Source organism: Oncorhynchus mykiss, chromosome 17 (genome assembly GCF_057628025.1).
Source record: "Oncorhynchus mykiss isolate SJ-2025 chromosome 17, ASM5762802v1, whole genome shotgun sequence".
In the NCBI taxonomy this organism is placed as follows: domain Eukaryota; kingdom Metazoa; phylum Chordata; class Actinopteri; order Salmoniformes; family Salmonidae; genus Oncorhynchus; species Oncorhynchus mykiss.
Window position 1 is genome coordinate 68127501 of NC_143038.1, and position 22500 is coordinate 68150000.

The 22500-nt window shown below is 47.0% G+C and overlaps 1 protein-coding gene across 1 annotated transcript in view; it reads left to right on the top strand.

Moving 5' to 3' along the window:
- The window catches only part of LOC110493280 (copine-5), a 353683-nt gene that overhangs the window by 65229 nt on the left and 265954 nt on the right, over positions 1-22500 (top strand). The window contains exons 3-4 of the mRNA XM_036950811.2: positions 7728-7768; positions 8351-8397. Of these exons, the coding sequence (XP_036806706.1) occupies positions 7728-7768; positions 8351-8397 (88 nt within the window). The remainder of the gene's footprint in view (positions 1-7727; positions 7769-8350; positions 8398-22500) is intronic.

Here is a 22500-nt window from a genome sequence, read left to right on the forward strand (position 1 = left end):
CGGCTACTAGGCCGGTGGTGACGGCTACTAGGCCGGTGGTGGCGGCTACTAGGCCGGTGGTGGCGGCTACTAGGCCGGTGACGGCTACTAGGCCGGTGGTGACGGCTACTAGGCCGGTGGTGGAGGCTACTAGGCCGGTGGTGGAGGCTACTAGGCCGGTGACGGCTACTAGGCCGGTGGAGGCTACTAGGCCGGTGGCGGCTACTAGGCCGGTGGTGGAGGCTACTAGGCCGGTGGTGGAGGCTAATAGGCCGGTGGTGGAGGCTACTAGGCCGGTGGTGGAGGCTACTAGGCCGGTGGCGGCTACTAGGCCGGTGGCGGCTACTAGGCCGGTGGTGGAGGCTACTAGGCCGGTGGTGGAGGCTACTAGGCCGGTGGTGGAGGCTACTAGGCCGGTGGTGGCGGCTACTAGGCCGGTGGAGGCTACTAGGCCGGTGGTGGAGGCTACTAGGCCGGTGGTGGAGGCTACTAGGCCGGTGACGGCTACTAGGCCGGTGACGGCTACTAGGCCGGTGGTGGAGGCTACTAGGCCGGTGGCGGCTACTAGGCCGGTGGAGGCTACTAGGCCGGTGACGGCTACTAGGCCGGTGACGGCTACTAGGCCGGTGGTTGAGGCTACTAGGCCGGTGACGGCTACAATTCCGGTGACGGCTACTAGGCCGGTGACGGCTACTAGGCCGGTGGCGGCTACTAGGCCGGTGACGGCTACTAGGCCGGTGACGGCTACTAGGCCGGTGGTGGAGGCTACTAGGCCGGTGACAGCTACAATTCCGGTGACGGCTACTAGGCCGGTGACGGCTACTAGGCCGGTGGCGGCTACGAGGCCGGTGGCGGCTACTAGGCCGGTGACGGCTACTAGGCCGGTGGTGGAGGCTACTAGGCCGGTGGTGGCGGCTACTAGGCCGGTGGAGGCTACTAGGCCGGTGACGGCTACTAGGCCGGTGACGGCTACTAGGCCGGTGGTGGAGGCTACTAGGCCGGTGACAGCTACAATTCCGGTGACGGCTACTAGGCCGGTGACGGCTACTAGGCCGGTGGCGGCTACTAGGCCGGTGGCGGCTACTAGGCCGGTGACGGCTACTAGGCCGGTGGTGGAGGCTACTAGGCCGGTGACGGCTACTAGGCCGGTGGTGGAGGCTAGGCCGGTGACGGCTACTAGGCCGGTGGCGGCTACTAGGCCGGTGGTGGAGGCTACTAGGCCGGTGGCGGCTACTTGGCCGGTGGCGGCTACTAGGCCGGTGACGGCTACTAGGCCGGTGACGGCTACTAGGCCGGTGACGGCTACTAGGCCGGTGGCGGCTACTAGGCCGGTGACGGCTACTAGGCCGGTGGTGGAGGCTACTAGGCCGGTGGCGGCTACTAGGACGGTGGTGACGGCTACTAGGCCGGTGGCGGCTACTAGGCCGGTGGTGGAGGCTACTAGGCCGGTGACGGCTACTAGGCCGGTGGTGGAGGCTACTAGGCCGGTGGCGGCTACTAGGCCGGTGACGGCTACTAGGCCGGTGGTGGAGGCTACTAGGCGGTGGTGGAGGCTACTAGGCCGGTGGTGGAGGCTACTAGGCCGGTGGTAGAGGCTACTAGGCCGGTGGTGAAGGCTACTAGGCCGGTGGCGGCTACTAGGCCGGTGGTGGAGGCTACTAGGCCGGTGACGGCTACTAGGCCGGTGACGACGACCGCGTAGCACCGCCCAAACAGGCAGGGGAGCCACCCTCGGCGGGAGTCGTGACACCTTCCTTAAAATCTGGATTTTGGACAAAATTACCTGAATTAACTATTATACTATTAATACCATGGACTATCAAGAAAAAAACAAACCAAAACCTGCAGAAGAAACACAGAAGAACCTGGAAATACCATCCAACACAAAACTGACTGAGTAATATTCAGTCTGAAGCTACTTCCAAAGCCCAAAAGTAAAAGATAACAATCTCTAGGTAATCAAGCTAAGTAAATAAGTATTCTAAGCTACCAAGGTGCTGGGACAGATCAGACCTAGCGTCACCTTCAGTTAGCACTGAAGTGTGAAGTCAGATGTGTGAAGAGACTTCAACCCACCAATGGCAGGAGAGTTTAAGAGCCCCCCCCCCCCCCAAATGCAGAGGCCTTTGAATCACCAATGGCTTATCCCTGTCCAGAGGTCATTACAATACAAAAAATAACACTGCCAGGAATAAAGTACAAAAACATGCTCCTCAAGGACAATCCAGAGAAACTATTTGCTGACTGTTACTGCTAATTTTCCACACAGACCATCCCCTGGCATAGCACAGTGCTATAAAAACACACTACTGACAAGACAGAGAGTATTGGCCCAGGGTGGAAACTCAGAATACTAGACATTGAGGAAATGTAAACAACCTCTGTCAAAGTGTACAAGTCTGGGACGATAATGGTGCAGGGCCTCATACAGTTCCAGCAGGACTTATACAGGATCAAAGAGAGAGCAGAGCAGGAAAAATCTCTCTCTCTGTGACGACTTCCACATCCTGAGTGAGTCTGTATACTTCCGGCCCGTCCTTGGACACTGTGCTATCTAACCTCCAAACGAACTTCAATGCCATACAACACTCCTTCCGTGGCCTCCAACTGCTCTTAAACGCTAGTAAAACCAAATGCATGCTTTTCAACAGTTCGCTGCCTGCACCCGCACGCCCGACTAGCATCACCACCCTGGATGGTTCCGACCTTGAATATGTGGACATCTATAAGTACCTAGGTGTCTGGCTAGACTGTAAACTCTCCTTACAGACTCATATCAAACATCTCCAATCGAAAATCAAATCTAGAGTCGGCTTTCTATTCCGCAACAAAGCCTCCTTCACTCACGCCGCCAAACTTACCCTAGTAAAACTGACTATCCTACCGATCCTCGACTTTGGCGATGTCATCTACAAAATAGCTTCCAACACTCTACTCAGCAAACTGGATGCAGTTTATCACAGTGCCATCCGTTTTGTCACTAAAGCACCTTATACCACCCACCACTGCGACCTGCATGCTCTAGTCGGCTGGCCCTCGCTACATGTTCGTCGCCAGACCCACTGGCTCCAGGTCATCTACAAGTCCATGCTAGGTAAAGCTCCGCCTTATCTCAGTTCACTGGTCACGATGACAACACCCACCCGTAGCACGCGCTCCAGCAGTTGTATCTCACTGATCATCCCTAAAGCCAACACCTCATTTGGCCACCTTTTGTTCCAGTTCTCTGCTGCCTGCGACTGGAACAAATTACAAAAATCTCTGAAGTTGGAGACTTTTATCTCCCTCACCAACTTCAAACATCTGCTATCTGAGCAGCTAACCCATCGCTGCAGCTGTACATAGTCTATCGGTAAACGGCCCACCCAATTTTACCTACCTCATCCCCATACTGTTTTTATTTATTTACTTTTCTGCTCTTTTGCACACCAATATCTCTACCTGTACATGACCATCTGATCATTTATCACTCCAGTGTTAATCTGCAAAATTGTAATTATTCGCCTACCTCCTCATGCCTATTGCACACAATGTATATAGACTATTTTTTTTCTACTGTGTTATTGAATTGTTAATTGTTTACCCCATGTGTAACTCTGTGTTGTCTGTTCACACTGCTATGCTTTATCTTGACCAGGTCGCGGTTGCAAATGAGAACTTGTTGTCAACTAGCCGACCTGGTTAAATAAAGGTGAAATAAAATAAAATAAAAAGTCTGATCACAACTCTTCAAACTGTCCTGCAGACGAGGATAGTCACCCCCCCCCCCCCTCCCCAGCCCCCAGCACTGAACACACCCAGGTCCCACAACTGCACTGCTCAAGCTTTATCATCATTAGTCATTTAGGTCAACATTGGATCATTCAGAGATCCTCACTGAACTTCTGGAGAGAGTTTGCTGCACTGAAAGTAAAGGGGCTGAATAATTTTGCACGCCCAAATTTTCAGTTTTTGATATGTTAAAAAAGTTTGAAATATCCAATAAATGTCGTTCCACTTCATGATTGTGTCCCACTTGTTGTTGATTCTTCACAAAAAAATACAGTTTTATATCTTTATGTTTGAAGCCTGAAATGTGGCAAAAGGTCGCAAAGTTCAAGGGGGCCGAATACTTTCGCAAGGCACTGTCGATAGTCATTGGTAGGCTGAGGGAACTCCTATGGTAGGTACAGCTATAGCTCATCTCCTGGTAGTAGTACTGTAGACTACTTTATCACTGACCTCAACCCAGAGTCTCTTAGAGCGTTCACAGTCAGCACACTGACAATCCAATCAGATCACAGCAAATCACGCTCTTCTTGAACAGAGCTATGCTCAATCATGAGGTAATAAAGCCAAAGGAACTGAATAATATTAAGAAATGCTATAGATGGAAGGAAAATGGTGTGGAAATCTACCAAAAACAATTAGGAAACAACAAATTCATTCCCTTTTAGACAACTTCCTGGACAAAATGTTCCACTGTAACAGTGAAGGTGTAAACTTGGCAGTAGAAAACCTAAACAGTATATTTGACCTCTCAGTTTCACTATCAAATCCCAAAATGTCAAGCAGACAACCTAAGAAAATGAACAACATTGACAAATGGTTTGATGAAGAATGCAAAAGCCTAAGAAAGAAATTGAGAAACCTATCCAACCAAAAACACCAAAGACCCAGAAAACCTGAGCCTACGGCTTCACTATGGTGAATGACACAAACTTAAGGAAAGCGTTGTGTTAGGGAGCGTGAAACTGGCGGCAGGGAAGTCAGGCGCAGGAGAGCAAAACTGGGTAATCAACGGAGCAGTTTTATACATAAAACCACCGGAAACCAGAACAACAAACAAATGGGTACAAAACCTGTCGCCAACCAGAGAAAACGTGCACATGCACTTACAATATACAATCCCACACAAAGCCATGGGGGGAACAGAGGGTTAAATATACAACAAGTAATTGAGGGAATTGAAACCAGGTGTGAGGGAAAACAAGACAAAACACATGGAAAATGAAAAGTGGATCGATGATGGCTAGAAGACCGGCGACGCCGAGCGCCGCCCGAACAAGGAGAGGACCCGACTTCGACGGACGTCGTGACACTTTGACTATGTACAGACTCAGTGAGCAGAGCCTTGCTATTGAGAAAGGCCGCTGTAGGCAGACATGGCTCTCAAGAGAAGACAGGCTATGTGCTCACTGCCCACAAAATGAGGTGGAAACTGAGAAATTAGGTGGAAACTGTGTCAGAGGAAGGCCCTAAAAATTGTCAAAGACCCCAGCCACTCCAGTCATAGACCCCAGTAATAGACGGTACCGGAGTGCCAAGTCTAGGATTAAAAGGTTTCTCAACAGTTCTTACTCCCAAGCCATAAGACTCCTGAACAGGTAACCAAATGGTTACCCGGACTATTTGCATTCTGTGCCACCCCCCAAACCCTCTTTTACACTGCTACTACTCTCTGTTTATCTTATATGCATAGTCACTTTAACTATACATTTATGTACATACTACCTCAATTGGGCCGACCAACCAGTTCTCCCGCACATTGGCTAACCGGGCTATCTGCATTGAGGAGAGACAGGCTCGAGGGCTGATTGGGTTGAGGAGAGACAGGCTCGAGGGCTGATTGGGTTGAGGAGAGACAGGCTCGAGGGCTGATTGGGTTGAGGAGAGACAGGCTCGAGGGCTGATTGGGTTGAGGAGAGACAGGCTCGAGGGCTGATTGGGTTGAGGAGAGACAGGCTCGAGGGCTGATTGGGTTGAGGAGAGACAGGCTCGAGGGCTGATTGGGTTGAGGAGAGACAGGCTCGAGGGCTGATTGGGTTGAGGAGAGACAGGCTCGAGGGCTGATTGGGTTGAGGAGAGACAGGCTCGAGGGCTGATTGGGTTGAGGAGAGACTGAGGCAATGTTCCCTCTAAGCTGTGCGTGCGGACATATTTTGTTTTGAGATCAAAGCGAGAGGTGCATGTAGTAATGTGTGTACATTTGTTCATATCCTTTGCTAGTTTGTGAGTTATTTGATATATATTATTTATAGTCAGCAATGTGGGAGTGATTCCTACAAGAGCACAAAATGTGAGCATTTCTCGATATCTTTGAAAAGCATGTCAGGTAAATTGAACCTTAATTTAACTGGTCAAGTCAGTTAAGATCAAATTCTTATTTACATTGACGGCCTAGGAACAGTGGGTTAAGTAGATAAACAGGTTAATGTCAAGCCCTGCATGTTTTTATCCAAAGTTTAATGGAATGTAGGCCTGCATTGAACACCACACATTGGCTGCTGCTGTAGGCTGAATTATAGCTATGTACATGTTAAAATGTTATGGGATGCATTTCATCCATTGTTTTTGATGGTAGGCCACTCTGGTAGGCCACTCTGGTAGGCCTACACTATGATCAAATAGCCACAGTAGCCTACTTGCCCACTGTTAAAGCTGTAACTTAAGGCGGGTACAGGCTCAGTGTTCACAGTAAACCCGTGCCGGAAGTTGCACAGAATTTTCACAATGTTCAAGTCTGTGCTCAGCAGTCCAGAAATTTGCTTAGTGCCTACATTTTTTTGAGGGAACATTGGACTGAGGTGTAGACTAATGGCAGGTTGGACAGAGGTGTAGACTAATTGCAGGTTGTGTAGAGTAATTGCAGGTTGTGTAGAGTAATTGCAGGTTGGACAGAGGTGTAGACTAATTGCAGGTTGAACAGAGGTGTAGACTAATTGCAGGTTGGACAGAGGTGTAGACTAATTGCCGGTTGGACAGAGGTGTAGACTAATTGCAGGTTGGCTGTAAGGAGAGCGAGGTGAACAGGTAGACAGGATACGACAGCAATCAGGTGAACAGGTAGACAGGATACGACAGTAATCAGGTGAACAGGTAGACAGGATACGACAGCAATCAGGTGAACAGGTAGACAGGATACGACAGCAATCAGGTGAACAGGTAGACAGGATACGACAGTAATCAGGTGAACAGGTAGACAGGATACTACAGTAATCAGGTGAACAGGTAGACAGGATACGACAGTAATCAGGTGAACAGGTAGACAGGATACTACAGTAATCAGGTGAACAGGTAGACAGGATACGACAGTAATCAGGTGAACAGGTAGACAGGATACTACAGTAATCAGGTGAACAGGTAGACAGGATACGACAGTAATCAGGTGAACAGGTAGACAGGATACTACAGTAATCAGGTGAACAGGTAGACAGGATACGACAGTAATCAGGTGAACAGGTAGACAGGATACTACAGTAATCAGGTGAACAGGTAGACAGGATACGACAGTAATCAGGATACCATTGTGGTGGCTACCGATCCCTTTAATTCGCTCTGTTGATACTACCTCCAACCAAAAATCTGATTATAGTCTCTGTGTTCTGACACACACACACTAACACACACCAAGCTGCACGCCATCAGACACACATCTACACAGTTATCAGTCTGTTGTTGTGCTCGTATGAAGCAACTGACAAGGAAAACTGAACAATTGTTCATCAACCATTGATGACTTTATGTGGTAAATTGTAATTTTCTGATTGCCATTGAAATAGTATGTATCAGGAATTGGACCTCCAAAGGGGAACTTAATAGATCACAGGACCCACTCTGAACACCATTAATACCTGTGGTTACAATAATGACTCGTGTTATTACTGACACTAAGCGCAGAACAAATGGAGAAATTGGTGTCTGATGTATTTCAATGAGGTGATGAAGTTAATTAATGTTGACAGGCTTCCCTTTCCTTTTTCTTTCAGGAATCTTCTAGATAAAGACACATTCTCCAAATCTGACCCATGTGAGTCAACTTTCCATCTGCTTCCTCCCTCTCTACCTTCCTCCCTCTCTACCTTCCTCCCTCTCTACCTTCCTCCCTATGTCTGTTCGTCTGTCGAACGGTCCGTCAATCTGCCCGTCCATCTGTCCGCCCGTCCGTCTCTCCTTCTGCCCGTCCTTTCGTCTGTCCATCCATCCATCGGTTTGTCTGTCCATCGGTTCCTCATTCCCTCGCTCATTCTTCTTGAGTGACAGTTGATTTGAGGAGTAGCTGTTAGCTTTGCCTTTAGCCTCAGTCTGATGTTTATATTGATCTGCTGTCTTGAATCTGCCAGCATCAATATCTATCTGTCTTTCTCTGATTGTATTTCTGCCCTCTCTGTCTCTCTCTCTCTCTCTCTCTCTTTCTCTCTCTCTCTCTCTTTCCTTCTCTCTCTCGCTGTCTCTCTCTCTCTCTCTCTCTCTCTCTCTCTCTCTTTCCTTCTCCCTCTCTCTCTCTCTTTCTCCCTCGCCCTCTCACTCTCTCTCTCCCGGTCTCTCTCTCCCTCTCTCTCTCGCTGTCTCTCCCTCTCTCTCTCTCTCCCTCCCTTTCTCTCTCTCGCAGTGTGTGTGCTCTATACCCAAGGAGTGGAGACCAAGCAGTGGAGAGAGGTGAGAAGAGAACAAACACACAAACACACACAAACACACACACCCTATAGGCTTCTAAGTCCAATTACACCCCTGCTGTGTGTATTGACTGTTTGAGGGAAATAGCTTCTCTTAATGTTTTTTCCATTCTTTTCAAATACCACTTCATTTAACCCACTGCTGACATTTAAAAGTTGAAAGTTATGAAAGTTGTGGAATAATGGTAGACTCCTATTCATAACACCTGCAGACTCAGCCTGATGTTTAGAAAAAGACACAGTCATTAAGAACCCATCTGTGTGTGTGTGTGTGTGTGTGTGTGTGTGTGTGTGTGTGTGTGTGTGTGTGTGTGTGTGTGTGTGTGTGTGTGTGTGTGTGTGTGTGTGGTGTGTGGTGTGCGGGGGAGGGGAGGGGAGTTAATTCAGAGTTGGGTTGTGGAGGTCTGATAAGCTTGACCTCGTTGTGTCTGATTTGCTGTCTGTGACATCATAGTTATGAGTTGTAAACTCCCCATCCAGCTCCTGTGTCAGTGTGTCACCATTCCCTGTGTCAGTGTGTCACCATACCCTGTGTCAGTGTGTCACCATTCCCTGTGTCAGTGTGTTACCATTCCCTGTGTCAGTGTGTTACCATTCCCTGTGTCAGTGTGTCACCATTCCCTGTGTCAGTGTGTCACCATTCCCTGTGTCAGTGTGTTACCATTCCCTGTGTCAGTGTGTTACCATTCCCTGTGTCAGTGTGTCACCATTCCCTGTGTCAGTGTGTTACCATTCCCTGTGTCAGTGTGTTACCATTCCCTGTGTCAGTGTGTTACCATTCCCTGTGTCAGTGTGTTACCATTCCCTGTGTCAGTGTGTCACCATTCCCTGTGCCAGTGTGTCACCATTCCCATAGTTGTCTATGTAATCAACGTTCCTCAATGTTCTGAACTTGGGAGTCTGTTCAGACAGGCCTGAGAACTCCTGAGCATCATAGCAGAAAGGACTTAGTCTCAGTACAATGATTCCATCACTATTCTATCTGTTATTACTCTACAACCCAGTGTCTCTGGAACAGATCTGTCCAGGCGGAAGCGAGGGAGGGAGAGGGAGATAAATAGAAAGAAAGAGAGACCGAGAGGAGGAGAGAGAAAGATGAAACTGAGATGAAACAATAGTGAAAGGAGAAAAGCAATGACACACATCCAAATGCCAAAATTATCAACAGCCTCTTCCATCTGCTGAACAGAATAACAACAATAAAGCCTTTACTGATGGCCTGACATGGACTCTCCCAGCCTCCACAGGCTGTCAGTCTGGGACAACTATTGAGCATCATACAGTAGCAAAACGGACTTAGTCTCAGAACACTGATCACTAGCTCTATTACTGCAATCAGTCTATTAAAACCCAGAACTCTACCCTGTTATACTGTCACAACCCAGAACTCTACCCTGTCATAGTATCACAACCCAGAACTCTACCCTGTTATACTGTCACAACCCAGAACGCTACCCTGTTATACTGTCACAACCCAGAACTCTACCCTGTCATAGTATCACAACCCAGAACTCTACCCTGTTATACTGTCACAACCCAGAACTCTACCCTGTTATACTGTCACAACCCAGAACTCTACCCTGTTATACTGTCACAACCCAGAACTCTACCCTGTTATACTGTCACAACCCAGAACGCTACCCTGTTATACTGTCACAACCCAGAACTCTACCCTGTCATAGTATCACAACCCAGAACTCTACCCTGTTATACTGTCAGAACCCAGAACTCTACCCTGTTATACTGTCACAACCCAGGCCTCTACCCAGTTATACTGTCACAACCCAGAACTCTACCCTGTTATACTATCCCATTGTGTCTGTCCCCGGTTCATGAAATGTGCTAATTAAAGGCAAGGCATTTTCCAGTTCCTGCAACAACAACAAATCCCCATATGTGGGAATTCTATAAGTGCCTCTGCTCAACTTTATGCCACTACGCAACTGCGATTATAGAGATCAATAGTCATGGAGTCTTTTTGCAGGCACTAACTCCGCCATGGCTCGTTGGTCAAAGCCTATGGGGAAATTAGTGGAGTTTTTGGATAAACGCTGAATAGAAGGTCTGTGGTGAACACAGGCTTAGGATATCTGATTCATTTTGTTCCATCTACGTTTTGTTATTTCTGTGAATCTTTTAGCATTTCTGTAATCGGAAAAAGAGCATGAAGCACATAAGGCTTCATAGTTCATAAAGATCGTGTGAACAGACTGATTCTTCGGAATTCATAAAGGTTGTGTGAACAGACTGGTTATAGGACTACAAGCTGGTTATAGGACTACAAACTGGTTATAGGACTGTATGTGTGTGTTTGTTTCACACAATCTTGTCTAACTAACCTTGTGTTTAACCTTTTTTTAAACTAATGAAGTCAGTTAAGAACAAATTCTTATTTACAATGACGGCCTACCCCCCCGGCCAAACCCTCCCCTAACCCAGACGATGCTGGGCTAATTGTGCGCATGGGACTCCCAATCACAGCCGGATGTGATACAGTCTGGATTCGAACTGTAGTGGTGGATCTTGCACTGAGATGAGGTGCCTTAGACCGCTGCGCCCCTCAGGGGTAGCCTTAACCTTAACCCTAACCCCAAAACCTAACCTGGGGCTGCAGGGTAGTCTAGTGGTTAGAGTGTTGGACTAGTAACCGGAAGGTTGCAAATTCAAACCCCTGAGCTGACAAGGTACACATCTGTCATTCTGCACCTGAACAAGCAGTTAACCCACTGTTCCTAGGCTGTCATTGAAAATAAGAATTTGTTCTTAATTGTTCTTAACTGACTTGCCTAGTTAAATAAAGGTTAAAAAAAATAACCTTAACCCTAATTCCTAAACCCCCTAGAAATACAATTTTTCCTTGTGGGGATTAACAAAATGTCCCCAGTTGGTCAAATGTTTTTTGTTTACTATTCTTGTGGGGACTTCTGGTCACTGCAAATATAGTCCAAAACCCCTTAAGGTCAATGCCCCACATCAATTGAATTAGCATAATACAAAAATCCCCCCAATAATCTGTCAGTTTAAGATAGAAATAGAATAATATTGTTGCATTGGATACGTCTCAATCCACTGCATCTGCCTATTGGATACGTCTCAATCCACTGCATCTGCCTATTGGATACGTCTCAATGCACTGCATCTGCCTATTGGATACGTCTCAATGCACTGCATCTGCCTATTGGATACGTCTCAATGCACTGCATCTGCCTATTGGATACGTCTCAATGCACTGCATCTGCCTATTGGATACGTCTCAATGCACTGCATCTGCCTATTGGATACGTCTCAATCCACTGCATCTGCCTATTGGATACGTCTCAATGCACTGCATCTGCCTATTGGATACGTCTCAATCCACTGCATCTGCCTATTGGATACGTCTCAATCCACTGCATCTGCCTATTGGATACGTCTCAATGCACTGCATCTGCCTATTGGATATGTCTCAATCCACTGCATCTGCCTATTGGATACGTCTCAATGCACTGCATCTGCCTATTGGATACGTCTCAATGCACTGCATCTGCCTATTGGATACGTCTCAATGCACTGCATCTGCCTATTGGATACGTCTCAATCCACTGCATCTGCCTATTGGATACGTCTCAATCCACTGCATCTGCCTATTGGATATGTCTCAATCCACTGCATCTGCCTATTGGATACGTCTCAATGCACTGCATCTGCCTATTGGATACGTCTCAATCCACTGCATCTGCCTATTGGATACGTCTCAATGCACTGCATCTGCCTATTGGATACGTCTCAATCCACTGCATCTGCCTATTGGATATGTCTCAATCCACTGCATCTGCCTATTGGATACGTCTCAATGCACTGCATCTGCCTATTGGATACGTCTCAATCCACTGCATCTGCCTATTGGATACGTCTCAATCCACTGAATCTGCCTATTGGATACGTCTCAATCCACTGCATCTGCCTATTGGATACGTCTCAATGCACTGCATCTGCCTATTGGATACGTCTCAATGCACTGAATCTGCCTATTGGATACGTCTCAATGCACTGCATCTGCCTATTGGATACGTCTCAATGCACTGCATCTGCCTATTGGATATGTCTCAATGCACTGCATCTGCCTATTGGATACGTCTCAATGCACTGCATCTGCCTATTGGATATGTCTCAATGCACTGCATCTGCCTATTGGATACGTCTCAATGCACTGCATCTGCCTATTGGATACGTCTCAATCCACTGCATCTGCCTATTGGATACGTCTCAATGCACTGCATCTGCCTATTGGATACGTCTCAATCCACTGCATCTGCCTATTGGATACGTCTCAATCCACTGAATCTGCCTATTGGATATGTCTCAATGCACTGAATCTGCCTATTGGATATGTCTCAATACACTGAATCTGCCTATTGGATATGTCTCAATACACTGAATCTGCCTATTGGATATGTCTCAATGCACTGCATCTGCCTATTGGATATGTCTCAATCCACTGCATCTGCCTATTGGATACGTCTCAATGCACTGCATCTGCCTATTGGATATGTCTCAATCCACTGCATCTGCCTATTGGATACGTCTCAATCCACTGCATCTGCCTATTGGATACGTCTCAATGCACTGCATCTGCCTATTGGATACGTCTCAATGCACTGCATCTGCCTATTGGATACGTCTCAATGCACTGCATCTGCCTATTGGATACGTCTCAATGCACTGCATCTGCCTATTGGATACGTCTCAATCCACTGAATCTGCCTATTGGATACGTCTCAATGCACTGCATCTGCCTATTGGATACGTCTCAATGCACTGCATCTGCCTATTGGATACGTCTCAATGCACTGCATCTGCCTATTGGATACGTCTCAATGCACTGCATCTGCCTATTGGATACGTCTCAATGCACTGAATCTGCCTATTGGATACGTCTCAATGCACTGCATCTGCCTATTGGATACGTCTCAATCCACTGCATCTGCCTATTGGATACGTCTCAATGCACTGAATCTGCCTATTGGATACGTCTCAATCCACTGCATCTGCCTATTGGATACGTCTCAATCCACTGAATCTGCCTATTGGATACGTCTCAATCCACTGCATCTGCCTATTGGATACGTCTCAATCCACTGAATCTGCCTATTGGATACGTCTCAATCCACTGCATCTGCCTATTGGATACGTCTCAATCCACTGCATCTGCCTATTGGATACGTCTCAATGCACTGCATCTGCCTATTGGATAAGTCTCAATCCACTGAATCTGCCTATTGGATACGTCTCAATCCACTGCATCTGCCTATTGGATACGTCTCAATCCACTGCATCTGCCTATTGGATACGTCTCAATGCACTGCATCTGCCTATTGGATACGTCTCAATGCACTGCATCTGCCTATTGGATACGTCTCAATCCACTGCATCTGCCTATTGGATATGTCTCAATCCACTGCATCTGCCTATTGGATACGTCTCAATGCACTGCATCTGCCTATTGGATACGTCTCAATCCACTGCATCTGCCTATTGGATACGTCTCAATGCACTGCATCTGCCTATTGGATACGTCTCAATGCACTGCATCTGCCTATTGGATACGTCTCAATGCACTGCATCTGCCTATTGGATACGTCTCAATGCACTGCATCTGCCTATTGGATACGTCTCAATGCACTGCATCTGCCTATTGGATACGTCTCAATCCACTGCATCTGCCTATTGGATACGTCTCAATGCACTGCATCTGCCTATTGGATACGTCTCAATGCACTGCATCTGCCTATTGGATACGTCTCAATGCACTGCATCTGCCTATTGGATACGTCTCAATGCACTGCATCTGCCTATTGGATACGTCTCAATCCACTGCATCTGCCTATTGGATACGTCTCAATGCACTGCATCTGCCTATTGGATACGTCTCAATGCACTGCATCTGCCTATTGGATACGTCTCAATGCACTGCATCTGCCTTTTTTGATACGTCTCAATCCACTGCATCTGCCTATTGGATACGTCTCAATGCACTGCATCTGCCTATTGGATACATCTCAATGCACTGCATCTGCCTATTGGATACGTCTCAATCCACTGCATCTGCCTATTGGATACGTCTCAATCCACTGCATCTGCCTATTGGATACGTCTCAATCCACTGCATCTGCCTATTGGATACGTCTCAATGCACTGCATCTGCCTATTGGATACGTCTCAATGCACTGCATCTGCCTATTGGATACGTCTCAATGCACTGCATCTGCCTATTGGATACGTCTCAATCCACTGCATCTGCCTATTGGATACGTCTCAATGCACTGCATCTGCCTATTGGATACGTCTCAATGCACTGCATCTGCCTATTGGATACGTCTCAATGCACTGCATCTGCCTATTGGATACGTCTCAATGCACTGCATCTGCCTATTGGATACGTCTCAATGCACTGCATCTGCCTATTGGATACGTCTCAATGCACTGCATCTGCCTATTGGATACGTCTCAATGCACTGCATCTGCCTATTGGATACGTCTCAATGCACTGCATCTGCCTATTGGATACATCTCAATGCACTGCATCTGCCTATTGGATACGTCTCAATGCACTGCATCTGCCTATTGGATACGTCTCAATCCACTGCATCTGCCTATTGGATATGTCTCAATGCACTGCATCTGCCTATTGGATACGTCTCAATGCACTGCATCTGCCTATTGGATATGTCTCAATCCACTGCATCTGCCTATTGGATACGTCTCAATCCACTGCATCTGCCTATTGGATACGTCTCAATCCACTGCATCTGCCTATTGGATACGTCTCAATGCACTGCATCTGCCTATTGGATACGTCTCAATGCACTGCATCTGCCTATTGGATACGTCTCAATCCACTGCATCTGCCTATTGGGTACGTCTCAATGCACTGCATCTGCCTATTGGATATGTCTCAATGCACTGCATCTGCCTATTGGATATGTCTCAATGCACTGCATCTGCCTATTGGATACGTCTCAATCCACTGCATCTGCCTATTGGATACGTCTCAATGCACTGCATCTGCCTATTGGATACGTCTCAATCCACTGCATCTGCCTATTGGATACGTCTCAATCCACTGCATCTGCCTATTGGATACGTCTCAATCCACTGCATCTGCCTATTGGATACGTCTCAATGCACTGCATCTGCCTATTGGATACGTCTCAATGCACTGCATCTGCCTATTGGATATGTCTCAATCCACTGCATCTGCCTATTGGATACGTCTCAATGCACTGCATCTGCCTATTGGATATGTCTCAATGCACTGCATCTGCCTATTGGATACGTCTCAATGCACTGCATCTGCCTATTGGATATGTCTCAATGCACTGCATCTGCCTATTGGATATGTCTCAATCCACTGCATCTGCCTATTGGATATGTCTCAATGCACTGCATCTGCCTATTGGATACGTCTCAATCCACTGCATCTGCCTATTGGATACGTCTCAATGCACTGCATCTGCCTATTGGATACGTCTCAATCCACTGCATCTGCCTATTGGATACGTCTCAATCCACTGCATCTGCCTATTGGATACGTCTCAATGCACTGCATCTGCCTATTGGATACGTCTCAATCCACTGCATCCGCCCCAGTGGCTCTTCCTCATCTGGGGTGAAAGGTGACAGAGCGAGAGCCGTGTTTGTCAGACCATGAGAGACCCGAAAATCGGTCGTCTCACAAAATCGTCTGTAGTATCCAAACAGTTGATGGTAAGATGAGACTCACAAACCCGACGGTGGTCTCTTTTTTTCTCTACGACCTCCACAAGTGTCAGGAGACTCATCTGAAGTTGGTTCTGCCAACTTCTGTCTGTCGCGTCCGAACCGTTTGGGTTACATACTAATATGACCCCTCTGTGTAAAGGTGAGACTCTCATGAACAGGAACATGTTGGTTGCCCACAGGCCTCACAAGACACGTTTCAATCTGTTGTTCAAAATCAAACAGCTAAACGATCCTTGGTCTGACCCCTCCTCCTATAATGAACTTAGAATGTCGCGGCTGCTACTGTCCTGCTGGAAACCACGTTAGAGACCTGTCGCTCCAGGTTACCAAATCATATCACATTTATTTATAAAGCCCTTCTTACATCAGCTGATGTCACAAAGTGCTTTACAGGAATCCAGCCTAAAACCCCACACAGCAAGCAATGCAGGTGTAGAAGCACGGTGGCTAGGAAAAACTCCATTGTGTGTTTCACACTGTTATCAACACCTGATCAACACCTTAGTATCGGTGTTGTTACCTTCAGCATTTCTGATGCTCGTCTTCCGTCGTCTCAACCGGTGTTCTGTGCTTCTACCCACCTGTGTAGCCCTTCAAAAGGTTTTACAGGGGTTTTCTTACGCCGTATGCATCAAAGGTCTCAGTGTGCTGATTTAGGATCAGTTCTGACTTTTAGATCACAATGAATAAGATTACATGGTCATGGAGAACCTGATCCTAGATCAGCACTATGACTGAATACTGGTCCTTTAGATCACATGGACAGGTAGGCCCTGATCCTAGATCAGCACTATGACTGAATACTGGTCCTTTAGATCACATGGACAGGTAGGTCCTGATCCTAGATCAGCACTATGACTGAATACTAGTCCTATTAGATTACATGGACAGGGGAGAACCTGATCCTAGATCAGCACTCCGACTGAATACTGGTCCTTTAGATTACATGGACAGGGGAGAACCTGATCCTAGATCAGCACTCCGACTGAATACTGGTCCTTTAGATTACATGGACAGGGGAGAACCTGATCCTAGATCAGCACTCCGACTGAATACTGGTCCTTTAGATTACATGGACAGGGGAGAACCTGATCCTAGATCAGCACTCCGACTGAATACTGGTCCTATTAGATTACATGGACAGGGGAGAACCTGATCCTAGATCAGCACTCCGACTGAATACTGGTCCTTTAGATTACATGGACAGGGGAGAACCTGATCCTAGATCAGCACTCCGACTGAATACTGGTCCTATTAGATTACATGGACAGGGGAGAACCTGATCCTAGATCAGCACTCCGACTGAATACTGGTCCTATTAGATTACATGGACAGGGGGACCTGATCCTAGATCAGCACTATGACTGAATACTGGTCCTTTTAGATCACATGGACAGGTAGGCCCTGATCCTAGATCAGCACTATGACTGAATACTGGTCCTTTAGATCACATGGACAGGGGAGAACCTGATCCTAGATCAGCACTCCTCCTCTGAGATGCTTGATACGTAGGGCCCCAGGTCTCCCTTGGAAAAAAATGGTTTTGTATTGATTGAAAATGCCACCAGGAGTATTTAAAAAGTAATCACACAGAATCACTTAGAATCTCAAATGGCAGAATCAATCACAGTTCAACTGGAATAGAAATGAAGAGATGAATGCCGATGAGGAGGCGTTGTTCACGTTACACAGCCATTCTGGAATTAGTTTGTCAAGAGAAAATGGAGCTTCATTATGTAAAATCAACAGCTATGGATGTTGTAAAAAATAAATGGACTTTCTTTCTAAAATGAACAACAATGATCATCATCTGAATAGTTGAATTAGCTTTTATTTTATTGGAATTCAGTTGTTCTTAAAGTCCTTCCTTCCCTGAACGGGGACTAAAATGTACCCAGCACTGACTCTTGGGGTGCCCCAAAATAGTACAATAGAACCCCTCTCTATTACCTATTTGTCCTCCAACTTCTGAGAATGGAGCAGTCTTGAATCACAGGAGAGGTTCTCGAGACATTTCATCTCGGTTATTCTTTATCCTCTGTACCGTTTATGTCTGGCTCTAAATGTCGTCTGACTGGGAGCCAGCCAAGCACCCGGTGTTGGGAGATTCATGTTTTATTGATGCGTTATCAGTGGAGATAGGTTTCCCTTCCTCTCTATTTCTGACTTTCTGTCTCGCTCCTTCCCTTCTGCCCTATCTCTCGCATTCCTTCTCTCTCTCCCCCATCTCTCTCTCCACCATCTCGCTCTCCATCTCTCTCTCCACCATCTCTCCCTCCACCATCTCTCTCTCCATCTCTCTCTCCACCATCTCTCTCCACCATCTCTCTCTCCACCATCTCTCTCTCCATCTCTCTCTCCATCTCTCTCTCGCCCATCTCTCTCTCCACCATCTCTCTCTCCATCTCTCTCCACCATCTCTCTCTCCATCTCTCTCTCCACCATCTCTCTCTCCATCTCTCTCTCCATCTCTCTCTCCACCATCTCTCTACACCATCTCTCTCCACCATCTCTCCACCAATTCAATTCAATTCAAGGGGCTTTATTGGCATGGGAAACATGTGTTAACATTGCCAAAGCAAGTGAGGGAGATAATATACAAAAGTGAAATAAACAATAAAAATTAACAGTAAACATTTCACATACAGAAATTTCAAAAAAATAAAGACATTACAAATGTCATATTATACATATATATATATATATATACAGTGTTGTAACAATGTACAAATGGTTAAAAGAACACAAGGGAAAATAAATAAGCATAATATGGGTTGTATTTACAATGGTGTTTGTTCTTCACTGGTTGCCCTTTTCTTGTGGCAACAGGTCACAGATCTTGCTGCTGTGATGGCACACTGTGGAATTTCCCCCAGTAGATATGGGAGTTTATCAAAATTGTTTTCAAATTCTTTGTGGATCTGTGTAATCTGAGGGAAATATGTGTCTCTAATATGGTCATACATTGGGCAGGAGGTTAGGAAGTGCAGCTCAGTTTCCACCTCATTTTGTGGGCAGTGAGCACATAGCCTGTCTTCTCTTGAGAGCCAGGTCTGTCTACGGCGGCCTTTCTCAATAGCAAGGCTATGCTCACTGAGTCTGTACATAGTCAAAGATTTCCTTAAGTTTGGGTCAGTCACAGTAGACAGGTGTACTCTCTGTTTAGGACCAAATAGCATTCTCTCTCTCTGGCTCTCCTTCCCTTCTCCCCCATCTCTCTCTCTCCGTCTCTCCGTCTCTCACTTTTTCCTCCTCCTCCTTCTCCCTCTGTTTCTCAATCTGAATAATTAATGGATCAACAGAAATAGCTGTGAACAAGCTGCAGCCCACCCATTGGCACCAGCCTTTGGAGTCTACAGCATTCAACTATTGGGTCTCCACAGCGTACCGCCACCATTCTGCTCCCTCTCTACGCCGTTTCACTAAACTTCATAAACAACCACTTACAAAACATGTACATGTGTGTTCCAAATGACACCCTATCCCCTATGTAGTGCACTACTTTTAACCAGGACCTATAGGGCTGTAGTGCACTACTTTTGACCAGGACCTATAGGGCTGTAGTGCACTACTATTGACCAGGATTCAGTGACACCCTATTCCCTATGTAGTACATTACATTCTAACAATACACCATTTAAAACCACTGTTATGTGCTGTTTCGCCATACACTGCAGACGTTGGCCCATTTCACAGAACCATGGAACTGCCTCTCTGTGCTGTGTCCCTGTGCTGTGTCCCTGTGCTGTGTCCCTGTGCTGTGTCTCTGTGCTGTGTCTTTGTGTTGTGTCTCTGTGTTGTGTCTGTGCTGTGTCTCTTTGCTGTGTCTCTGTGCTGTGTCCCTGTGCTGTGTCCCTGTGCTGTGTCTCTGTGCTGTGTCTGTGCTGTGTCTCTGTGTTGTGTCTGTGCTGTGTCTCTTTGCTGTGTCTCTGTGCTGTGTCCCTGTGCTGTGTCCCTGTGCTGTGTCTCTGTGCTATCGCTGTGCTGTGTCTCTGTGTTGTGTCTCTGTGCTGTGTCTCTGTGTTGTGTCTGTGCTGTGTCTCTTTGCTGTGTCTCTGTGTTGTGTCTCTGTGTTGTGTCTCTGTGCTGTCTCTGTGCTGTCTGTGCTGTGTCTCTGTGCTGTGTCCCTGTGCTGTGTCTCTGTGCTGTGTCCCTGTGCTGTGTCCATGTGCTGTGTCTCTGTGCTGTGTCCCTGTGCTGTGTCTCTGTGCTGTGTCTCTGTACTGTGTCTGGGTGCTGTATCTCTGTGCTGTGCCCCTGTGCTGTGTCTCTGTGTTGTGTCTCTGTGCTGTGTCCCTGTGCTGTTTCTCTGTGCTGTGTCTCAGTGCTGTGTCTCTGTAATGTGTCCCTGTGCTGTGTCTATGTGCTGTGTCTCTGTGCTGTGTCCCTGTGCTGTTTCTCTGTGCTGTGTCTCTGTGCTGTGTTTCTGTGCTGTGTCTCTGTGCTGTGTCTCTGTGCTGTGCCCCTGTGCTGTGTCTCTGTGCTGTGTATCTGTGCTGTGTCCCTGTGCTGTTTCTCTGTGCTGTGTCTCAGTGCTGTGTCTCTGTGCTGTGTCCCTGTGCTGTGTCTCTGTGCTGTGTCTCTGTGCTGTGTCTCTGTGCTGTTTCTCTGTGCTGTGTCTCTGTGCTGTGTCCCTGTGCTGTGTCTCTGTGCTGTGTCTCTGTGCTGTGTCTCTGTGCTGTTTCTCTGTGCTGTGTCTCTGTGCTGTTTCTCTGTGCTGTTTCTCTGTGCTGTGTCTGTGCTGTTTCTCCGTGCTGTGTCTCTGTGCTGTGTCTCTGTGCTGTGTCTCTGTGCTGTTTCTCTGTGCTGTGTCTCTGTGCTGTGTCTCTGTGCTGTGTCTCTGTGCTGTGCCCCTGTGCTGTGTCTCTGTGCTGTGTCTCTGTGCTGTGTCTCTGTGCTGTGTCTCTGTGCTGTGTCCCTGTGCTGTTTCTCTGTGCTGTGTCTCAGTGCTGTGTCCCTGTGCTGTGTCCCTGTGCTGTGTCTCTGTGCTGTGTCCCTGTGCTGTGTCTCTGTGCTGTTTCTCTGTGCTGTGTCTCTGTGCTGTGTCTCTGTGCTGTGTCTCTGTGCTGTTTCTCTGTGCTGTTTCTCTGTGCTGTGTCTGTGCTGTTTCTCCGTGCTGTGTCTCTGTGCTGTGTCTCTGTGCTGTGTCTCTGTGCTGTTTCTCTGTGCTGTGTCTCTGTGCTGTGTCTCTGTGCTGTGTCTCTGTGCTGTGCCCCTGTGCTGTGTCTCTGTGCTGTGTCTCTGTGCTGTGTCTCTGTGCTGTGTCTCTGTGCTGTTTCGCCATACACTGCAGGCGTTTTACAGAACCATGGAACTGCCTCCTAATTTGAAGGGGTGTCCACATACTTTTGTATATTCAGTATAGTGTATATATTTCTATAATAATACAATTGTTCAGAGAAAAATATTTTGTTTAAGAAGTAATCTTTTTTTTTCAAAAGATGTTTCAAAATTATTGGCACCCCTAAAGATGTTTAAGTAATAAATAAAAAAAACTGAAATCTGCATGAACACAATAAAATAAGAATAACGAGGCTATATACAGGGGGTACCAAGTCAATGTGCAGGGGTACAGGTTAGTAATGAGACTATATACAGGGGATACCAAGTCAATGTGCAGGGGTACAGGTTAGTAATGAGACTATATACAGGGGTACCAAGTCAATGTGCAGGGGTACAGGTTAGTAATGAGACTATATACAGGGGGTACAGGTTAGTAATGAGACTATATACAGGGGGTACCAAGTCAATGTGCAGGGGTACAGGTTAGTAATGAGACTATATACAGGGGTACCAAGTCAATGTGCAGGGGTACAGGTTAGTAATGAGACTATATACAGGGAGAGCCGGTACCGAGTCAATGTGCAGGGGTACAGGTTAGTAATGAGACTATATACAGGGGGTACCAAGTCAATGTGCAGGGGTACAGGTTAGTAATGAGACTATATACAGGGGTACCAAGTCAATGTGCAGGGGTACAGGTTAGTAATGAGACTATATACAGGGGGTACAGGTTAGTAATGAGACTATATACAGGGGGTACCAAGTCAATGTGCAGGGGTACAGGTTAGTGGAGGTCATTTGTACATGTAGATAATTAACAGCAAGTAGCAGCAGTGTAAAAACAAAGGGGAAGGGAGGGTGTCAATGTAAATAGTCCGGGTGGCCATTTGGTTAGTTGTTCATGAGTTTTATGACTTGGGGGGTAGAAGCTGTTAAAAAGCCTTCTGGACCTAGACTTGGCGCTCCGGTACCGCTTGCCGTGCAGTAGCAGAGAGAACAGTCTATGACTTGGGTGGCTGGAGTCTTTGTCAATTTTATGGGC